The following is a 21,857-nucleotide window of genomic DNA, read 5'->3' as shown; positions in this document are numbered from 1 at the left end:
AATACTGTAGGGTTCCGCTGATATGAGAGGCACCCTGGGATAGTCAAGTCCACAGAGACAGAAGGTAGAATGCCGGTTGCCAGGGGCTGGGGGAGGAGCAATGGAGAGTGACTGTTTCATGGGGACAGAGTTTCAGTTTGGGAAGATGAAAGAGTTCTGGAGATGGATGGTGGTGAAGGTTGCACAACAATGTGAGCTGTGCAAATGGGTAAGATGGTAAATGTCATGTTATACATATTTCACCACAATAAAAGAAGGTTTGGGGAAAAGTACATGTCAGCCCTGTGGGAAGGCAGCTTGGCGACATGGTTGAAGACCCACAAGAATATTCCTGGCCTTTGGCAAAGGAATCCTACTTCTGGGAATTCAAATAAGGGAAGGGTCCTAATGCATGAAAACATTCATCGAGGCGTTCTTTATAGTAGGGAAAAATTGGAACCATAAGGGAATAGTTAAGTAAATTGTAGGACATAAATTCACATGGTGATTGGAGCCATTCAGTGCAACAGCTGACAAAGGGTTTGTAATACACAGGGAGCGCTTAAGTCAAAATGTTGAATGAAGAAAAAGACACAAGTTGGTATATGTGGAATCATCAGATTTATATTTTAAAATCCCTAAAGAGTAGGCAAAAAAGAAAGACATCAAACTGGTAAGCGTGTTTGTCCTCAGGACTTGCAGTGACTTTTCTTCCATTTTCCGTGTTTCTACATTTTCCCAATATTCTCTCATGAAGCTTGTTCTAATTTAAAAACTGGAGAAAACACATTTCTACGATTTTTTTTTTTTAAAGCACCCGCCTTGCTATGTTCTGTTTTAAGATGTTTTTCAAAGTTCTGGTGCAGCACAGCTTGGCACCGTAACTCCCAACCCCTTAAAAGAAAGCGTGCGGAGCAAACAGGGTCCGGATCTGGGGGCGGCCTGGTGTCTGCGCCTGTTTGGAGCAGAGGCTTCGGGCCTTGGAACGAGGTGGGGGGCTGGCCCAGATGTGTATTCGCTAAAGGATGCTGTGTGCGGGCTGCTGCGGGTCACCGGCGCAGACTCCTTGGTAAACATCTAGCAGCCAGACACCTCTCGGGAGGGGAGCTTGGAGCCACTTGAAAGGTAGTTGGCAGCTAGAAGTGTGATGGGAAAAAGGCAGTCACTGGGAGTTCATGCAAACGAGCGGCCTCACGCGATAGGAAACATCCCGGCTTTTCTGTCCTTGCCAAACCAGGAGGTGAGAGAAGACGCAGCAATATCACAGAGACACGGCAGGGACTTTTTGTTACAAGAGTTAATTAGAGGCCGGGTGCAGTGGCTTACGCCTGTAATCCCAGCACTTTGGGAGGCCGAGGCCAGCGGATCACTTGAGGTCAGGAGTTCGAGACCAGCCTAGCCAACATGGTGAAACCCCTTCTCTATTGAAAAAAAAAAAAAAAAAAATTAACCAAGCGTTGTGTTGGGCGCCTGTAATCCCAGCTACTTGGGAGGCTGAGGCAGGAGAATCGCTTGAACCGGAGGCAGAGGTTGCAGTGAGCCGAGATCGGGCCATTGCACTGCAGCCTGGATGACAGCAAGACTGTCTCAAAAAAAAAAAAAAAAAAAAAGGCCAGGTGCAGTAGTTCACACCTGTAATCCCAGCACTTTGGGAGGCCGAGGCGGGCGGATCACCTTCGGTCAAGAGTTCGAGACCAGCCTGGCCAACATGGCAAAACCCCGTCTCTACTAAAAATACAAAAATTAGCCGGGCGTGGTGACGTGTGCCTGTAATCCCAGCTACCCAGGAGTCTGAGGCAGGAGAACCACTGGAACCCGAGAGGCAGAGGCTGCAGTGAACCGAGATCGCACCACTGCACTCCAGCCTGGGCGACAGAGCAAGACTCCATCTCAAAAAATAAATAAATACATAAATAAAAGAAAGCAGCTTAATCCCTCCTTTGTGATGAAAAAGTTTCTTCCAAAGGCAACAGAAAGGTTGGGAAAGGAGTGGCCCCAAGATCTTTTTTTTTTTTTTTTTCTTGAGTTGGAGTCTCACTCTGTAGCCCAAGCTGGAGTGAAGTGGCATGATCTCGGCTCACTGCAACCTCTGCCTCCTACGTTCAAGCGATTCTCATGCCTCAGCCTCCCGTGTAGCTGGGATTACAGGTGCATGCCACCATGCCCGGCTAATTTTTTGTATTTTAGTAGAAACGAGGTTTCACCATGTTGCCCAGGGTGGTCTCGAACTCCTGAGCTCAGGTGATCCACCTGCCTCGGCCTCCCAAAGTGCTGGAATTACAGGTGTGAGCCACCGCGCCCGGCCCCCAAGATCTTTTAAACAGCGACGAGAATTAAAATCTGCAGCCCTAGCCCAGACCCTCACAAGCTCCAGGGGCTAATGAGGCTTCTGGGTGATTGAGACAGCTGTGTTCCTATCAGGAAAGCCAAGCCAAGATGTCATCCTTGACTGTTAGCTGGTGGTGACACTGCTTGGGAGTACTTGGCTTCCCTCACCTCCAGGCCGCCCAATATGCTGTTCTCTCTGTCTAGAATTCTGTTCCCTCTGCTCTCCTCGCCTGTCTAGCTCCCATGCACCCCTGCTCATCCCACCAGCTTACTGGACCACATGCCCCAAACTTACTTCTCACCACCTCCTCCCTCTCCATGCTCCTGCCAGCCTGAACTACAGGCTTCACCACAAGGTGGCCACAGCTTTGCCAACATCCTGCCTGGTGTGGAATGCACCTTCTCCTCACCTTCCCTGGCTAACGGCTGCTCATCCTTGGAACCATAGGTTTGAGTGCCTTGTTGATGCTCCCACAGCCTCCCTGGGCTACTTTGTCCTGTTCTATAAAGACCTGCCTGTCTCGGCTGGGCACGGTGGCTCACGCCTCTAATCCCAGCACTTTGGGAGGCCGAGGCAGGCAAATCACTTGAGGTCAGGAGTTTGAGACTAGCCTGGCCTACATGGTGAAATCCCGTCTCTACAGAAATACAAAAATTAGCCAGGCTTGGTGGTGCATGCTTGTAATCCCTGCTACTCAGGAGGCTGAGGCAGGAGAATGGCTTGAATCCAGGGGACGGAGGTTGAAGTGAGCCAAGATCATGTCACTGCACTCCAGCCTAGGCAACAGAGTGAGACTTTGTCTCAAAACAAACAAACAAAAAAAAACAAGACCTGCCTCTCTCTCCCTACCTGTAACCTCCCCTTGGGGCAGGTGCCATGAATCCTTATAGCTGTGCATGGCACCTAGTACACAAGAGGTGCCCAATAAATGCTTGCCGGATGAATGAGTAGACTCGAGGCAGGATTTGTACCTTCAAGGAGTTTATAATCCAGTGAGAGAGTGGAGACAGCAGGCAGTCCTGACAGTATGGATCACATTGTCCCAAGTGTGCCTGGAAATCATGATCCCTGGATGAGTCTCTGTTTCACACTAGCCAGCATTTAGTGAGCACCTGCTATGTGCCAGATGCTTTGCCAAGTACTTTACCCACACTGTATGGCTGAGATCCCCAAACGCTTCATTTACTAGTGAGGAGTCAGGCTCAGGGAGCAGAAGGACTTCCTCAGTGTCATGGCCAAAGTCACTGCTCAAAACCGGGGTGCCCTCCTACTCAGGAGTCCATGGAGCCCCAGAGAGAACGGGCTGCCTAGGAAGGGGGTGAAGGGGGTGCTGGTGCCCATGGAGACATGGAGGTCCCACCCGCCCCCCTCCCAGTCTTCACCTGCTGGCTGAGCCAGCAGCTGGGCACAGCAGAGCCTCCCCCGGCCGGGCCCTGCACCGCCCAAGCCAAACAGCAGGAGCGCCAAGCTGTGTCCCCTCCAGCCAGCTGGAACATAAAGCCCATCAAGAATGACACCGGGACAGTCATAAAATCACGCCGGCCCACATCCGGCAGTGACCAAGCAGAATGAGCTCAGTACGAAGAGGCTTATTTTGGGAAAATGGAAACAAAACAAAGCCCTATAATTGGAGCCATCTGGGCAGTAGTGGCCTAGGGAGTGGGGCGGGAGGGGCTAGGGTGGAAAGCTGGGCTGGGAATGCATGGGTGAGGCTGCCCTGCCCACCTCCAGCATCAGAACCAGGTGGGTGAGCTGCTCCCAGCCTACAGGGGAGTCACACCCAGCAGGGTCCCTGAGCCCCATCTGGCCACCCACTGTTCCTGTTCTTCCTTTCCCAGCCGAGCTCTTGGCACTTCTGGGTGTGGTGACTCCCTATAAGGAGCTGGGGACTCCCCATGGCCATAATGCCAGATACCACAAGACCCTGGCTGAACCAGGGATAGGCTCCATCACAGCCCTCCCATCTTGGCACTAAGTCTAAGCCCCAAATATGAATCAAGATTGCCAAGTCTAAAAAAACAAAAAGATTGCCAAGTTCTCCTCTAACCTGGGGAGACCAAACAGTTTTCCTTGGATTCAGTGTTGCCTAGGGCTTTGTGTTAAGAAGGATTCTGAGGTACAGTCTGAGCCAAAACATGACTGAGACATGACTACATGTTTGCAAAGAGAGGTGGCAGGGCATTCCAGACCAATAGATGCATTGTTTTTAGTTTTTTCGGGAACCACCAGTTTCCCATAGCGATGCACCATTTCACATTCCCACCCACAGTGCATGAGGGTTCCAGTTTCTCCATATCCTTGCCAGCACTTGTTATCTTCTGTTTTTTTGATAATAGCCATCCTAATGGACATGAGGTCCAGTTATACATATATATAACTGTGTAGGGAAAAACTCCTCAAACTGTGTTTTTCCTCTGCTCTCAGACCACAGCCATCATCAACACAGAAGACTTCTGTGACCAAATGCGTGGGTTTTTCCCCCACACAACAAGCAGCGGTACCAGCTGGGTGTCCTCTAATTCAGTTCCAACACGATCTAGTCAGAGACAGCATCCGGTCCCACAGGTTGAGGGCTCAGTCCCCAAGGCTGTCTTCTGCCACACACACCAGTCACAAGTCTAGGCCTCACCAACTTCTGACAGATTAGCTTCAAGTTCCCATGACCCCTTCTTTGGGTTCAATCAATTCACTGGAGCAGCTCACAGAACTCAGGGTAACACACTGACCGGTTTATTATAAAGAATATTGCAAAGGACACAGATGAAGAGATGAGCAGGGTGAGGAATGGTGAAGGGGCGGGAGCTTCCATGCCCTCCCTGGGTGCCACCCTCCAGGAACCTCCCCGTGTTCGGCCATCCAGAAGCTCCCTGAACCCTGTCCTCAGGTTTTCATGGACGCTTCATGCATCAGCATTGCTTCCCTTGGGTGTAGGGTGGGACCCTCTCTTGGAGGGTCTTAAGACCCACAGTCAGAAAGGTGGGGGAACTTTAGAGTGAAAGGAGGGCAGGAGAAGGCAGAGGCCTGCCCCTGAGGCCCAACACACCCAAAATTCTAATGAAAGACTGTAAGGAGGGCTATGGGAGTCATAAGCCAGGAGCTGTGGATGAAAACACACACACACACACACACATATATATGTATTTTTTAAATAGAGAGACATGGTCTCACTATGTTGCCCAGGCTGGTCTCAAACCCCTGGGCTCAAGTGATCCTCCCACCTTGGCCTCCCAAAGTGCTAGGATTACAGGTGTGAGCCACCACGGCCAGCCCGAAAACTGATAGCTATCATAACACCACAATAACATACATAGTATATATAACAGCTTTAGGAGATACAATTCACATACCGTATAATTCACCCATTTAAACTATACAATCCAGTGGTTTTTAGTATATACACACAGTTGTGCAGCCATCACCACAATCAATTTTAGAATATATTTATTTATTTATTTATTTTGAGACAGGGTCTCACTCTGTTGCACAGGCTGGAGTGCAGTGGCACGATCACAGCTCACTGTGGCCTCTACCTCCTAAGCTCAAGCCATCCTCCCACCTCAGCCTCTCGGGTAGCTGGGATAGGCAAGCCACCACGCCCAGCTAATTTTTTAATTTGTTCTTATTTATTTATTTATTTTTTGTAGAGAGAGGATCTTGCTATGTTACCCAGGCTGGTCTCAACTCCTGGGCTCAAGCGATCCTCCAGCCTCAGCCTCCCAAAGTGCTGGGATGACAGGTGTGAGCCACTAAGCCCAGCTTGGAACACCTTTATTACCCTGTACCTATTAGCAGTCACTTTCTGTTTTCCCCCAATCCCCATCCTGAACCCCTATCCTGTGACAACCACCTGTGTCCTTCCTATCTCTGTGGATTTGCCTATTCTGGACATTTACATGGAATCCCATAAGATGTGGTCTTTGGTGATTAGCTTCTGCCACTTAACGTTCTCGTGGTTCATTCTTGTGGTTGCGTGTGTCAGCACTTCATTTCTTCTTGTAGCCCAATCATATTCCATCATATGATATATGCCACGTTTTATTGATTCATTCATCAGTTGCTGGGCATTGGAGTTGTTCCCACTCTTTGGCTGTTACAAAGAAAGCTGCTGTGAACATCCATATGTACGTTTTGTGTGGATGTATATGTTTTCATTTCTCTTGGGTATATGCTGAGGACTGGAATTGCTAGGTCCTGTGATAACCCTGTGTGTAACATTTTGAGGAACTGCTAGGCTGTTTTCCAAAGTGGCCGCCCCATTTTACATTCCCGTCAGCAGTATATGAGGGTTCCAATCCCCCAACTTCCTCACCAACATTTGTTATTACCTCTGTTCATGCTACCCAGCCTTGAGGGTGTGAAGGAAATCTCATTCTGGTTTTGACTTGCATTTCCCTGCTGGCCAATGATGTGGAGCATTTTTTCTTGTGTTTCTTGGCCATTCATATATCCATTTTGCAGAAATGTCTATTCAAAACCTTTGCCATTTTTGTTTTTTCTTTTTTGAGATAGAGCCTCACTCGGTTGCCCAGGTTGGAGTGCAGTGGCGTGATCATGGCTCACCGCAGCCTCTAATTCCTAGGCTCAAGGGATCCTCCCACCTCAGCCTCCCAAGCAGCTTGGAGGCACGGGCCACCATGCTCGGCTCATTTTTTATATTTTTTGTAGAGATGGGGTTTCATCATGTTGCCCTGGCTAGTTGTGAACTCCTGCGCTCAAGCAATCTACTCCTCCTTTGTCAGTTTTTAATTGTGTTGTCTTTTTGAGTTGTAAGAATTCTTTATATATTCTGGATAAGTCCCTTATCAGATATATGATTTGCAACTATTTTCTCCCACTCTGTGGGTTGCCTTTTCATTTTCTCAGTGGTGTTCCTTGAAGGACAGAAGTTTTGGTTTTGATTAAGTCCAGTTTATGTATTTTTTCTTTTGTTACCTGTGCTTTTCGTATCATTTCTAAGAAGGCTCTTCTAGTGCAAAGTCCCAAATATTATTTACTCCTCTGTTTTCTTCTAAGAAAGAAGTTTTAGCTTTTTTTTTTTTTTTTTTTTTTTAGACAGTCTTGCTCTGTCACCCAGGCTGGAGTGCAATGGCACCATCTCAGCTCACTGCAAACTCCACCTCTTGGGTTCAAGCAATTCTCCTGCCTCAGCCTCCCGAGTAGCTGGGATTACAGGCGCCCACCACCACACCTGGCTAATTTTTTTATTTTTAGTAGAGACAGGGATTCACCATGTTGGTCAGGCTGGTCTCGAACTCCTGACCTCAGGTGATCCACCCGCTTCGGCCTCCCAAAGTGCTAGGATTACAGGCATGAGCCACTGCACCCAGCCTTTTAGCTCTTACCTAGAGCCAAGATGTTTCAGCAGACGACTAGGGTGGCTTGTCCTCGGCACCTAAGGAAGATGGTGGTGGCAGTGGGCAGCCTCTTGGGGGTCTCTGGGACCAGGGATGGAAGGATCAGAGAATAGAAAGCCGGCCATGGGGAGGGGACTGGGCATCTTCTGTGCTGCTCTGGGTAGTGAGAGGCTACTGCCAACGGTAGAGATGCAGGAGGGACTCCCTGCGTGGGCCGTTCTTCTCTTCATTCATTCGTTCCTGCACCAACACTCAGTGAATGCCTGCCAGGTGTCAGGCACCTTGCTAGGCACTGGGGTGGCAGAAGTTACCAAAGAGACGCCCGGTGCCGACGGTGAGGAGCTCTGTCCAGCGTGGGGAGCCACCGCTGAGCAGGTAACTCTGCAGGAGGCTAGCTATGGAGTCACATTGCAGGAGGCCCCCTCTCCTGTCCTGGGGGGATGTCAGGGGTGTGCATTAGGGCTTAAGGTTGAGTTGGGCTTCTGTGAGGAGGGGGTACCTGGATGGAGTCCTAAACGTAGGAGGATGGGGAGAGATGGTGGCATTTCAGGCAGTGGGGAAATTGCCTTTTTAAATTCAGGCTGTACTTCCTTCTTATTATTGAAATCATACGCGCTCTCAGTGTAGAAGCCAGATACTTCCCAGCTCGAACTGTGGAAGGCGGCAGTTCTCCCGCGCCCGCACCCCAGCCTCCCTCTCTGCCCGGCGCTCTCTGGGCCATTTCTGTTCCCTGATGCATCCTTATCTCCTAGCCCTGTGCCTGCACTGCCATGTCAGGGTTTTTCTCTTCTTAGGCATTGCCTGTTGACATCCCATGAGGGAAGAGGAGGAATTGGGAACCCCCTTCCCTCTACCACAGCCATCCTCCCTACCCCAGCCTCCCAGGGTAGCTGAGTCATTGTGATGGAGCCAGGTCTGCTGTTGAGGATGCTTCCAGGGTGGAGCGCAGGGCAGGCAGGTGCCTAAAGCCTGCAGATCCTCCAGCTGGGTGTCGGGGGCATGTGGGGGAGTGGGGCTAAAGCCCAGGGAAGGGAGAGGCCACTGGAAGCTGGGGGTTCAGGGAGCAAGCAGAGGGGCTCAGGAGGGGGCCAAGGCAGGCAAAGGAGAGGAGAGCAGGTGGAGGCCCCAGGAGAGGGGACTTTCGAGGAGGTGAGCATGATCAGAGGCCCAGGAAGTGAGGCATGATCAGAGGCCCCTGGCTGTGGCCACCGGGGGCTGTGGGTGAGGTAACTTTGCAAATACAGTGTCTTCTGTGGAGTGGCCCAGAGAAGCTGAATTGCAGTAGGTTGAAGGTTGAGTTGGGAGATGAGGCTGTGGGGCAGTGGATTTAAACCTGTCTTGGGAAATTTGGAAGATAGAAACTTGGAGCAATAAGGGGTCCAGGGAGGATTTTGTTAGGATTAGGAGATATGTAGTCATTGCAAGGGAATGAGGCCGAAGGCACAGTGCAAGGATCAGCTTTGTTGGGGTGTAGTAAAAGAAATAACTGTCTAACGGTAGAGCAGGCTTTCTTAGAATGTGGCAACATCCCATTGCTGGAGATATTTGAGCAAACAGAGACGGCTGCCTCTCAGGGGTGTTGCAACGGAGATTCCTGTGCAGGGTGGCGAGTTGACGCAGAAGAGGGACGGCAAATACTTGGGAAGCATGTGGGCATTGTCCTTTCCAGTGCCCCAGCAGGCATCATGAATGGAGGGTGGCTTCCCCTGTCCAGAGCTCCAGACAGCTTCCAACGATCCATCCACGCTAGTGCCTGCAATGCAGCCATCTGTCCTCCCTAGACCAGGATTCCATACCTCCTTCCCCTTCCATAAAATGGGCCCCGTTTTCCTGGCTGCAGGGAAGGCTTACGAGATCACGTATGTGAGGCTGAAGTTCCACACCAGTCGCCCTGAGAGCTTCGCCATCTACAAGCGCAGCCGCGCCGACGGCCCGTGGGAGCCCTACCAGTTCTACAGCGCCTCCTGCCAGAAGACCTACGGCCGGCCCGAGGGCCAGTACCTGCGCCCCGGCGAGGACGAGCGCGTGGCCTTCTGCACCTCTGAGTTCAGCGACATCTCCCCGCTGAGTGGCGGCAACGTGGCCTTCTCCACCCTGGAGGGCCGGCCCAGCGCCTACAACTTTGAGGAGAGCCCTGGGCTGCAGGTCAGGGAGGAGCGGGGCTTTGGAGGTCGGGATGGGGTTGGGACTGGGTCACGGCAGTAGGAGGGTCTGATGTGCCAGGACACAGGGTGGGGGACCTGCAAAACCCCATGGTTTTCTTTTTCTTCTTTTATTTTTGGAGACTGAGTCTTGCTCTGTCGCCCAGGCTGGAGTGCAGTGACGCGATTTCGGTTCGCTGAAATCTCCGCCTCCTTGGTTCAAGCTATTCTGCCTCAGCCTCCCAAGTAACTGAGATTACAGGTGCCCGCCACGACGCCTGGCTGATTCTTTTTTGTATTTTTAGTAGAGACGGGGGTTTCGCCATGTTGGCCAGGCTGGTCTTGAACTCCTGACATTAAGCAATCCACCTGCCTCGGCCTCCCAAAGTGCTGGGATTACAGGCATGAGCCACTGCCCTTGGCCCCAAACCCCATGGTTTTCAAGCTTTCTGCCACAGAAGCCTCGTTGCACCCAAGTCTTCTGTGGATGCTGCTAATGAACCAGAAGGAAGACGGGCTGCTCAGTGGACCAGAGCTGTCCCTTCCCTGGCCTCCTGGGGCAGAGCCCTGTGGCTCCCAGGAGCCTGTGAGGGCTGTCAACCCACCTGGCCCCTTCCTTATATGGGTGTGGAAGCGGAGGCCTGGAGGGAGACAGCATTTTCCAGGGGCACAAATGAGGCGTGGAAGGGCCCAGGCCAGCACATGAGTGTCCAGACTCTTGGCTGGTGTTCTTTCCAGAACTCTCCACCGAGGGGCCTCGCTTCCTCCTCCTGTGAATTAATAACAGGGCCTGCCCATGTGTCTCCAAGGGCTCCTATGACAATGGCAAAATACAACAGGAACATGGGCTTTGGAGTCATAGAGCCCTGGGTCCCACGCTGTAAGTCCGTGCCAACCAGCAGCACTTTCTGTGATGACGGAAAGCGCCTCTAGCTGCACTGTCCCATGAGATGTGGCCAGCGCAGTTGAGGAACTGGATTTCATATTTTATTATTAATATTTTATTATTAAATATTAATAAATTTAATAAAATAATAATTATTTTATTAACTTAGCCACATGTGGCCAGTGGCTGCCACGTTGGAGAGACTGCTGTGGGGTAGCGGGAACACACACACTGTGACCAGTGTGGTGCTTGGCACGTAGAGCGTGCCCACCCACACTCGGGAGATACGTGCGCATGACAGCTCCCCGTCCTTGTCCTCATGGTAGAGAGGACGGCTGGCCTGTCGCCATGTCGGTCCATTCAGGGCCCTCCAGTTCAGCCCAGTAGGTCCACCCAGATGTGCAGACCTGCCGGGATCGGCACCTATCTGTGTCCACGTTGCTGTGTGTCCATAGCTGTCCATCTCCACACAAGTGTGTTGGGTGGCTCTCCAGTCCACAGGTCCCCAACCCCCGGCTGCAGACCGGTACTGGTCCGTGGCCTGTTAGGAACCAAGTCACACAGCAGGAGATGAGCGTGGGCAGGTGAGCTTTCCTGCCTGAGCTCCGCCTCCTGTCAGATCAGCCTCCTGTCAGATCAGCCTCCTGTCAGATCAGCTGCGGCATCAGATTCTCCCAGGAGCAACTGGGTTGCGTGTCCTCATGAGAGTCTAGTGCCTGATGGTCTGAGGTGGAACAGTTTCATCCCAAACCACCGCTCACCCTGTTCGTGGAAAAATCGTCTTCCACGAAACCTCTTCCTGGTGCCGAAAAGGTTGGAGTACAGCTGCTCTAGTCCCTTTCCCCGGGTTCAGACCCAAGACGTGTCCAAACCCAGGGAACCTGCCCTCCAGACTTTCAGAGCGTCTCCTTTGCCCATCTGGGATAACGAGGGAACCAGGGTTAGAATCCTGTTTCCAGAGGGGACACTGAGACCCAAAAAGAAGTTGCATTCTGTCAGCGATGTGCAGCATGAGAACACACGGAGCTGGCCGTGTCGGGGTCCCCAGGACCACCCTTGGGTTTAGTGGTTCGCTATAAGGACTCACGGAACTCAGAAAAGCTGTGAGGCTCAGAGCTGCAATTTTTTACAATGAAAGGCTACCGGCTCACATCAGCCAGCGGAGAGGCGCACGGCCAGGTCACAGAAGGGACCAACCAGGCTCTGAGCTTCCAGCTGTTCTCCCAATGCAGTGGAGTCACACGCACAGCACATATTTCCCCAGAGCCACATGTGACAGTGTGCGTAGAGTACTGCCAACTTTGAAGGCCAGAGTTTTTTAATAATTTTTTTTTTTCTTAAATAGAGACCTCGTCTCACTATGCTGCCCAAGCTGGTCTCTTACTCCTGGGCTCAAGCGATCCTCCCACCTCAGCCTCCCAAAGTGCTAGGCTTAAATGTGTGAGCCACCACACCTGGCCTGAAGTCCAGGGTTTTTACTGGAGGCTGGCAGTGTAGACACGGCTGACCACCTGTGTGGCTGACCTGTCTCCAGCCCCTCCAGAGGTGAAGCCGATTCTGTGTGGCCCGAGGCCCCCACCACAAATCACATCATCCGCATAGACTACCTAGTGTGGCCCAAGGGAAGACCCTCTTATCAGGAGGGACATCCAAGGATATGGAGGTCACTCCCCTGGATCCAGGGCAAAGGGCCAGGCCCCTCTTTGGGCAAGCCGAATCCTTTATCACACAGTACCACATCTCTAGACGTCCAGGCCCTGCTTGTCCCACTAAAAATGTACATGTCACCATGATTTTGTTTAAAAATTACAATTTCTTCTCCACGGGGCTCCAAAGCTCTGTAGATTAGAAAACGTCACCCGAGGTCAGATGAAGACAGGCAGGGAGGGCCGGCCCCCGCTCCCACCTGCGACTGTGCAGCCACCACCCTGGGGACACCCTTGGCTGTTGGAGGTTTTCTGTCTTGTTGCCGCTTGTGTTCTGGACACTGTCCCTGATGGAGAGATGACCTTTTGAGAAATATCTCCCCTGCTGCTTCTGGACAGAAACCAAGAGCAGAGCAGGACAAAGAGAGGCAAGTCTACCTTGCTCTTTTCTCCTCATGCTCCCTCTAGACACATTTAGGGGGCAGGTGCTTTCTCAGAGGACACAGAGCTTGGAAGGAAGGATGTGGCCGCTGGGTCTTGCGTCCCTCTGACCCCCATGGAAGGGCCTAGGACTTTGGAGGAGAAGGTCGACCTGGCTGTTGCAGAGTAAGACCGCCAGAGTTGAGGGGCCGCCTGAGCACCCCTTGGACATAGAGCCCAAGCTGTCCACCTCCTGCTTCTCCTTAATGCCATGGCCTGAGTCCTGGGATCCATCTAAAATCAACTCCAGCACCCACTCATAGCTTAAGCTGGAGTTCCAGTGCCTGGGTTCAGTGGGGCTTGCTCTAAAATGACTTTTTTTTTTTTTGAGACAGTTTCGCTCTGTTGCCCAGGCTGGAGTGCAGTGGCATGATCTTGGCTCACTGCAACCTCTGCCTCCCAGGTTCAAGCAATTCTCTTGCCTCAGCCTCCCAAGTAGCTGGGATTGCAGGTGTGTGCCACCACACTGGCTAATTTTTGTATTTTTAGTAGAGACGGGGTTTTGCCATGTTGTCCAGGCTGGTCTTGAACTCCTGGTCTCAAGGGATCTGCCCGCCTCGGCCTCCCAAAGTGCTGGCATTACAAGTGTGAGCCATCACACCAGGCCCTAAAATGACTTTTAAGGCATCAAGACAGTCCCCCTGCAATTGAGGCTAAGGCTGCTCTCTCCCAGCATCCATCCTATGTCTCAGAGATTTTGACCCCATTCCTTTATGGTCATTGTCCTTGCAGACTGATGGATCAGGTCACAGGCCAGGAAGCAGAGGTGGGAGACTTTGGGCAGGTCATTGCTGTCTCTGGGCCCCACTGGCATGATAAGGGCTTTGGGATAGACACAGGAAGGCAGACCAGCCTCGTGGTTAAAGCTGGGACCCTGGGATCAGATAGACCAGAATCCCAGCTCTGCCATGCACTGGCTGTGCAACTTGGAACAGAAGGGTTACCCTCTTTGAGCTTCAGTCTCCTCATCTCTAAATGGGGTTAATAACAATACCTACTTCAGGGTTACCGTGAGGCCCGAGCCCTAACCACACAATATGCATCAGTAGCCGCCGCACCTCCTAGCTCTGGTATCCAGTTGGTTTGAGTTCTCCAGGTGGCACTTTTTTCTGGAGAAGGAATCGCCACAGCGCGTTCAGCTCTGGACTGCGGAACTTCCCCACCCCAGGGCTCAGCTCCTTGTCCAGTAGCCGGCCCAGCAGCATCAGTACCTGGGCACTTGTTAGAAACGCAAGCTCCCCAGCTCCACCGCTGACCCCTGAATCAGAAGCTGCACTTTAACCAGATCCCTGAATGCACGCTGAGCTTTGGGAAGTGCATCCTGGGGTGATCCGGACCTGCAAACTCAAGCACAAGCTTAGCTTGGTGCAGAGGCTCCCACTTTAGTGTTCGGGTGCTGGACCCCTCTCCCTGGCCAAGGCATCCTCTGGCAGAGGCCCTGGGTCCCCGGCAGTAGCTCCGGTTGCCGAGCTCTCGGGGAGCAGGAGGGCCGTCGGCCTGAGTCACGCTGGGGCAAAAAGACGGCCTGCCAGGAGCTCATTTTCTGTACTGATGGGCCTGATTGCTAAAGCAGGGGCTCCTGGGCGGAATCAAAACGCTGATTAATATTCAGCTGGAGCTGCTGCTGCTCACAGCAGGCAGATGAAAATGTCAGTCTTCACGTGGGTTTTCCCCGACTTCCCCTCCACGCTCTTCCATGGGGAAGCTGCTCATTCAGGGATCAGCAGGTATTTATCGAGTGCCTGCTAGGGCCAGGCAGAGCCCAGGGCCGGGGAAACAGTGAGAACAAGGGGCCACAAGTCCCTGCTCTCGTGGAAGAGATGTCACCTGAGGCAGGTGACCTGTCCACAGGAGCCTGACCCTCAGCATGTGAGGAACCAAGAAACCCGGGGCCTGCTGCACGCCAGGCCCCACTGAGCAGGGGAGAAGGTTGCGGGGGCACACCATCCCCCAGCTGTATCCCTGGAATGAGGTGCAGGAGCTGCTGGGAAAAGCCAGGTGACCTGCACAACCGGGTCTTCAGTGGGCTGCTTTGACCCCTGCCCCCCCAAACCTCAGCTGCTTCCTGACCATGGGCCTGACCTCACAGCCAGCACTGACACTTGCTACCCTCCCCCAGACATGTTTGTAGGGGAGGTGCTATTTTTGTTCCAATTCACAGATGGGAAAATGGAGGCTCTAAGACACTGAATGAAGTTGCACTAATCAGTGGCCTAGCACCCAGGTTGGGGTGACCCCCAAAGCACAGCCTCCTTATTTCTGCAGTGTTCTCAGAATTGGCCTGAGCTCGGCCTGTTCCTGTGTCCCAGGAGCTCCCGGGGCAGCCAGCTGGATCTGCCAGCAGAGCGATGGGGGTAAATACTAAATACTCAGGAACCTGCTGATGGCGCCCTCTCCCCTCTGCCCCAGGAGTGGGTCACCAGCACCGAACTCCTCATCTCTCTAGACCGGCTCAACACGTTTGGGGACGACATCTTCAAGGACCCCAAGGTGCTCCAGTCCTACTATTATGCCGTGTCCGACTTCTCTGTGGGCGGCAGGTAGGAGGGAGGAGGGAGGCAGGGTGGCAGGGCTCCAGGACCCAAACCCGAGAGCGGAAGGTGGCTGCTGTGGGGTGGGGGGTGGGGGGGCACAGAAGCCAGGTGTGCCCCAGGGGAGAGGGAGGGAGTACCTGCCATTCGAGGCCCTGGGGGTCCACACCCAGCCCACCTCCTGCCGGGTCCCCTGCATCAGCTGATTTGCCATGTGCCAGACACTGGGTCTTGGTTCCCATTGTCCCCTCAGGCTGGAGGTTCCTTCCTTCCTTCCTTCCTCCCTCCCTCCCTTCCTCCCATCCTCCCTTCGCTCTCGCTCTCTTTCTCTCGCTCTCACTCTCTCTCTCTTGCTCTCTCTCGCTCTCTCTCTCTTGCTCTCTCTTTCGCTTGCTCTCTTTCTCACTCGCTTTCTCTCTCTCTCTCTCTCACTCTCACTCTCTCTTGCTCTCTCGCTCTCACTCACTCTCTCTCACTCTCTCTCGCTCTCTCTCTCTCTGAAGGAGTTTCGCTCTTGTTGCCCAGGCTGGAGTGCAGTGGTGCAATCTCGGCTCACTGCAACCTCTGCCTCCCAGGTTCAAGCGATTCTCCTGTCTCAGCCTCCCAAGTAGCTGGGATTACAGGCATGCACCACCACGCCCGGCTAATTTTGTATTTTTAGTAGAGATGGGGTTTCTCCATGTTGGTCAGGCTGGTCTCGAACTCCCAGCCTCAGGTGATCTGCCCGCCTTGGCCTCCCAAAGTGCTGGGATTACAGGCATGAGCCACGGCCCCCTTCCCCTTTCTAGTATAGGGATGTTACTGGCCTAGAGAAAGGCGCTTCTCTCTGGCCCCTGGTCCTGGTCCTACACGCCATTAGCACCCATCAGTGCTGTGGGCAGTTTGTTTCTCCTCCAACATCTGTCCCCTCCAGGAAGCAGGGGCTGCCCAGGAGGTAGAGGCCCATCTCTCACCTCAAGTCCCAAGGCCTGTCTCGCACATGGCCACCTGGCAGTGGGTGCCCAGGGAGGGCTGTGGGACGAGGGAGGCACGAACAGCTTCCACGTCAGTGTTTCTCAGGTTTCTTTGAAAGGAGAGAGGAAAACAGGTGCGTTCCTGCCCCAGTCACCTGGGGATGGCAGACATTGATCAGATTGCTCCCCAGTGAACACATCAGCCCGCGCCAGGATGACAAGGAAGGGGAGGAAAGGGAGAGCGTGTGCCTGGGGTCGGGGAGGACAGGAGCTGGTGCTGCAGACGGGACCCAAGAGTGGGAAGGCTGGGGTTGAGGACTAGGGGACGGCCAACGTGGCTGGGTGGAGGGCAGGCGGGTGGGCGTGGAGAGGTTGGCAGAGTGTCAGGGCCTGGGCGGGTTTAGCCTCACCCAGCAGTCAAGAGGAAGCTGTGGAAGGATTTGGTCAGGGTAGTAACAGAGTCAGATTTTTAAAACACCCCCAAACCCCTGACAGCCAAGTGGGGCAGATAGGAGGAGAGAGGAAGTCGAATGTCAGGAATCGAGGCGGGAGGCGGCAACTTGGCCCAGAGGGCTGGGGTGTGGGGCGCATGGATCTGAACGCGACTGAGGATGGAAACGCAGCTCTGTGTGTGAACCATGGGCCGTGGGAGTGGGGAGCGGGGATGACACCGGACTCTGGGCCTCCACAGTTCAGAGGCGCTTGGGTGGCATTAGAGAGATGGAGAAGGGGGCGGCATGAGGCTCAAATGCCTGCTTTGGGTGTGTGAGCTCCAGAGAAGGCCGAGGCTCATCATTGAGAGCCCCTGTGGCCATGAGGATCCCCCTGCTCCAACCTGCCCCCTTATGTGAGTCGGTGGGAGGAGCTCCCCGGGGAAGGCGGCCATGAGCTCCAGTGCCTCCTGTCAGGGGGCTTCGGGCCAGAGGACATCTGGGTTCCAGCTGCCAGAGCCAGACCACCCTCAGACCACAGCTGGCTGGGGCAGGCTGCTCATGGCAGGGGACAGGTGGCCCCAACAGCCTGTGTTCACAGTGGAGCCCGTGGGGTCTCACTGTCCTTTCCTGGGTCAGAGGGCTTCACAGGGCTGGTGTTTACAGCACCCCCTCCAAGGCAGGGGCAGTCCCTTGTGACTTCCCTGGTGACCACTGTCCCCAGGATTGCCTGGCGCCTGCCTCACCCCAAGAAACCCTGGGGTGCTGCCTGCCTAAACTGGGCCTTGCGTGGAAGCTGTGCTACGTGCCGTACCACACAGTGTGTCCGCATATCAGCTAAAGCACCTGGAGCCGCAACAGCGGTTGGTGATTCGTCAACACCCGCTGAGGGCAGAGCGTGGAACGTGGCTTAAGGGAGCCACTGAGTGGCCACAGAGGAGTGTCCAGGAGCTCAGGGTCCACGTGGAGTCGATGAGGACGGGCTTCAGCTCCAGATCAGCCACTTAGCATCTGTCAGTTCCAAGGCCTGAGCCTGATGCCTCATGTGTGGAATGGGGACGCTAATGTCCCTCCCACCTCTGGTGAGGCTCTAGGGAGAAGCTACTGCCTTGGCCAGGGGCAGAAGCCATGGCCTCTGAGCAGCTCGGGACAGGGACAGTGGTCGGGACAGGGACAATCACTCACAGGGTCAGGCTCTGCCGAGCATGCCGCGGGCTCCCAGGGCACCCCTGTTCCTGCCTGATTCCACCTGTCTCTTGATCCTGTGTGTGGAATGGGGCCACAGGCTGGGGCTGCTCTCAAAGACCCCGTATTTGTCCATTCTTGTACTGCTGTAAACACCTGAGATGATTATTTATTTATTTATTTATTTATTTATTTATTTATTTATTTATTTTTGAGACAGAGTTTCGCTCTCGTTGCCCAGGCTGGAGTGCAATGGCATGATCTCGGCTCACTGCAACCTCTGCCTCTTGGGTCCAAGCAATTCTCCTGCTTCAGCCTCCTGAGTAGCTGGGATTATAGGCATGCGCTGCCACACCTGGCTAATTTTGTATTTTTAGTAGAGACTGGTGTGACTGCCGGCCCACTCGCCACTTGGGAGACTAAGGTGACTTCTTCCTGGGTCCCTCTCAGCCCCCAGGTGGGGCTCCTCCCAGGCAGAAGCTTTCTGTGCCAGGCACTTGCTAGCTGGTGGCTTTGGGCAGCTTCTCTGTGCCTCAGTTCACCCATCCATTCTATGGGGGTGGTAACAGGCTGGTGAAGATGGAATGGGTTTGTTCCAGAGCTCACCAGTACAGTCAGTTCTCTGTTACTGCTGCCCCCAGGGCACATAGTGGGTGTTCAGTGAGGGCCAAGATTGAGGGTGGAGTCTGGCTCACACCTGCAAACAGGGGCTACCTGGTGACTAACTCCTTGTCTGCCCTGCCGGCACCTGCGGGTCCCCTTCCTCCTCTGTGTCTTTTCCCAGGTGCAAGTGCAACGGGCATGCCAGCGAGTGCGGCCCCGACGTGGCGGGCCAGTTGGCCTGCCGGTGCCAGCACAACACCACCGGCACAGACTGTGAGCGCTGCCTGCCCTTCTTCCAGGACCGCCCGTGGGCCCGGGGCACCGCCGAGGCTGCCCACGAGTGTCTGCGTGAGTGTCTGAGTGTCACAGGGCATCAGGGACCCGAGGCTGGTGTTGCAGGCGGGGAAAGGAACTCCCCAAAACGTCGTGGTGGGGGCTGCTCCTGGGTACGCCCCGGGGGCAGCTCGGGGTCTCTGTGCTGCTGCAGAGATAAGGAGGAGCAGAAGGGGAACCTGGGGAGGGGGTGCATTTAAGCCTCAGTCTCTCCTCCGCTAAGTAGCTTCCCTGGACCAACTCCACCCATGCAGAGGCGCCTGTGGTGGGAGGGCCGGAAGGTCCCTGACTTGCTTCTTTGTGTTAACCACTCCCACCCCAGCTGCTAATCGGAACCAGGCTACCCCACAAGCAAGGGGGTGCTGATGGCCCACCCAGCCTCTCCCACGGGCCCCCAGGCAGCCCTTTGGTGTCCCAGCCCCCATGTGATGTGGCTTTGACCACCTAACCTCAGAGAAGCGCTGGAGAGAGGATGATGCCATCATGTCTTCTCCAGGGACACAGGCCAAGAGCAGGGACCCACTGACTTCCCTTCTGGCTGGGGCACTGGCTGCAAGCCCCACCCTGTCCCCAGACAGCCTGGTTTCCTCCAGGCTCTCCATGCACAGCCGCCGTTGCTGGGGGCCAGATTCCAGCTGGTGCTGGTGCTGCTGGCAGGAGACACATCTTCACTCACAGGCTCGCTGGGCGGGCAGCTTGGCCTCTGGGCCCCGCTGTCCTCTTGGGCCTGGGCCACTGGCGACCAGAACTGGGGCTGGGCCGGGGGCGGCTTGTTCTGAGGGTGGGGCACTGTCTGCAGGAGCTGCCCTCGCTGGCCTGCCTCCACCAGAGAGTCCTGGGGCCAAGGAAGCTGTGCTGGCTGGCTTCCACTGTCCCAGCCTGCTGCTGTCTCCATGGTGGGGACACAGAGGCCAGACTGCTTCTACCATATCCTCAGCCCCATGGTCACGTCTGTCTCTCAGTCAGCAGCCTGGGAGCCAGGGTTTCAGGCTTGACCCTTCATCCCCACCCTCACCCGCAGCTTAGACAGCCCCGAGCCCTGAATTCCGCCTCATCCACATCGCTCCAGTCTGTCTAACTTCTGTCCATGCAGCCGATGCCTTGGGCCCGGCCCTGCCTCCTCTCCCTGCACACCCGAAGCTTCCTCTTCCCTGCTCTCCCTGTTCCCAGCCCTCCCCTGCCTGCAGCTAAGGCTCTTTTCTTGAAACAAGGCCTCACTCTGTCACCCAGGCTGGAGTGCAGTGGCCCAATCATAGCTCACTGCAGCCTCGAATTCCTGGGTGCGTGTTCCTCCTACCTCAGCCTCCAGAGTAGCTGAGACTACAGGCACATATCACCATGCCAAGCAATGTTTTATAGAGCTCGGCTCTCACTGTTGCCCAGGCTGGTCTTTACACTCCTAGGCTCAAGCAGTCCTCCTACCTTACCTTCCAAAGTGCTGGGATCACAGGCGTGAGCCATGGCACTGGGCCAAGACTTTCTAAAGGACAAATTTAGTAACATCTATCCCCTGCTTAAACCTTCCCACGACTCCCCCTTTGCTCCCAGCTAACGTCCACTGACCACGGCAGCCCAGCCTCCCTGGAGCAAGCTCTGCTAGCCTCTGACTTCACAACTGCCCCTGCACTGCAGGCCCCCCACTGCACAATGTCCCTCCTTCCCTGCCATCACACGACATGCCATCTGCAGCCAGCCTCATGGCACACCCGCACCAGGCCACGCGTCTATCTCTGCATGTGGGGTATCCCCTGGGCTTTCGCCTCCTGTCTGTGACGCCCTTCCTGCCCCCTCTTCCTCTGCCTGGCCTATTCCTCACTGCTCAGCCTTCAGATTCAGCACGGCCATGACTTCCTCTCGGAAGCCTTGTCCCACCACCCCAGCACAGCTACAGGGGCCCCTTCTTTCGGCTCCCAAAGCCCCCAGCCTCTCCTGTCTCAGCCCTGCCCCACCACCCCAGCACAGCTACAGGGGCCCCTTCTTTCGGCTCCCAAAGCCCCCAGCCTCTCCTGTCTCAGCCCTGCACCTGCAGGGGGTTTGCTTGCTTGCCGTCTGGGCTGTGGGCAGCACGAGGGCGGCAGGTGTAAATGGGTCCACACCTTTCATGGATCCACCCCTGAGCTCACTCGGAGCGAAGACAGAGCCAGTCTTGCACACAGACTTTTAAAAATGATTTAATGGGGGAAATGAAGGGTGACTTGTGCTTTCTGTACCCCTGAGTGACCTCACACAATAGTGAGAGTCACACTATTATGGCTTGGAGGACCTCCAGGAGATTTTGGAGAGAGCCAAGCTGCCACTCCAGAAGGCAGCCAGCCTCTGATCAGTGCCCATCTATCTGGGTGTATATCCTGGTTGCCTGGGAGGGTCTTCTTTCTGCCTGTTGTTTTGGTGTATTTACTAACAGTGTCCCCTTTGCTCTTAAGAGTGTCCTATTTTGGAAAATCAATTGATCAATGTCTAGCCTTGATCAAGCTGGGCCTCAACTCCATTCTGGACCATGCTCTTGCCCTTGTCTTTGCACTGCCTGCCTATTTAGCACAGGGAGGCTGACTGGCACAGATGCCACCTCCTACCACATCACAGGGGACTCACACACCTTTCCCCGCTCCTGCCCATAGCCTGCAACTGCAGTGGCCGCTCTGAGGAATGCACGTTTGATCGGGAGCTCTTCCGCAGCACAGGCCACGGCGGGCGCTGTCACCACTGCCGTGACCACACAGCTGGGCCGCACTGTGAGCGCTGTCAGGAGAATTTCTATCACTGGGACCCGCGGATGCCATGCCAGCCCTGTGACTGCCACTCGGCAGGTGAGTGGGCTCCACATCCCCAGCCTCCGACCCTCTCCCCTTCCTGGCCTCAATTGCCCTGTGCCCTTCCTCTCCCAGGCTCCCTACACCTCCAGTGCGATGACACAGGCACCTGCGCCTGCAAGCCCACTGTGACTGGCTGGAAGTGTGACCGCTGTCTGCCCGGGTTCCACTCGCTCAGTGAGGGAGGCTGCAGGTG

General features: G+C 54.5%; 1 protein-coding gene across 2 annotated transcripts in view; it reads left to right on the top strand.

Moving 5' to 3' along the window:
* The window catches only part of LAMC3 (laminin subunit gamma 3), an 83,958-nt gene that overhangs the window by 6,961 nt on the left and 55,140 nt on the right, over positions 1–21,857 (top strand). For both annotated transcript variants that reach the window (XM_003822380.5, XM_063594137.1), the window contains exons 2-6: positions 9,503–9,807; positions 15,225–15,355; positions 18,700–18,866; positions 21,470–21,658; positions 21,737–21,854. In XM_003822380.5, the coding sequence (XP_003822428.3) occupies positions 9,503–9,807; positions 15,225–15,355; positions 18,700–18,866; positions 21,470–21,658; positions 21,737–21,854 (910 nt within the window). The remainder of the gene's footprint in view (positions 1–9,502; positions 9,808–15,224; positions 15,356–18,699; positions 18,867–21,469; positions 21,659–21,736; positions 21,855–21,857) is intronic.

This window comes from Pan paniscus, chromosome 11, assembly GCF_029289425.2.
Source record: "Pan paniscus chromosome 11, NHGRI_mPanPan1-v2.0_pri, whole genome shotgun sequence".
Classification (NCBI taxonomy): Eukaryota; Metazoa; Chordata; class Mammalia; order Primates; family Hominidae; genus Pan; species Pan paniscus.
Note: the sequence above shows the minus strand (reverse complement) of the source record. Positions and strands in the feature narration are given on the sequence as shown.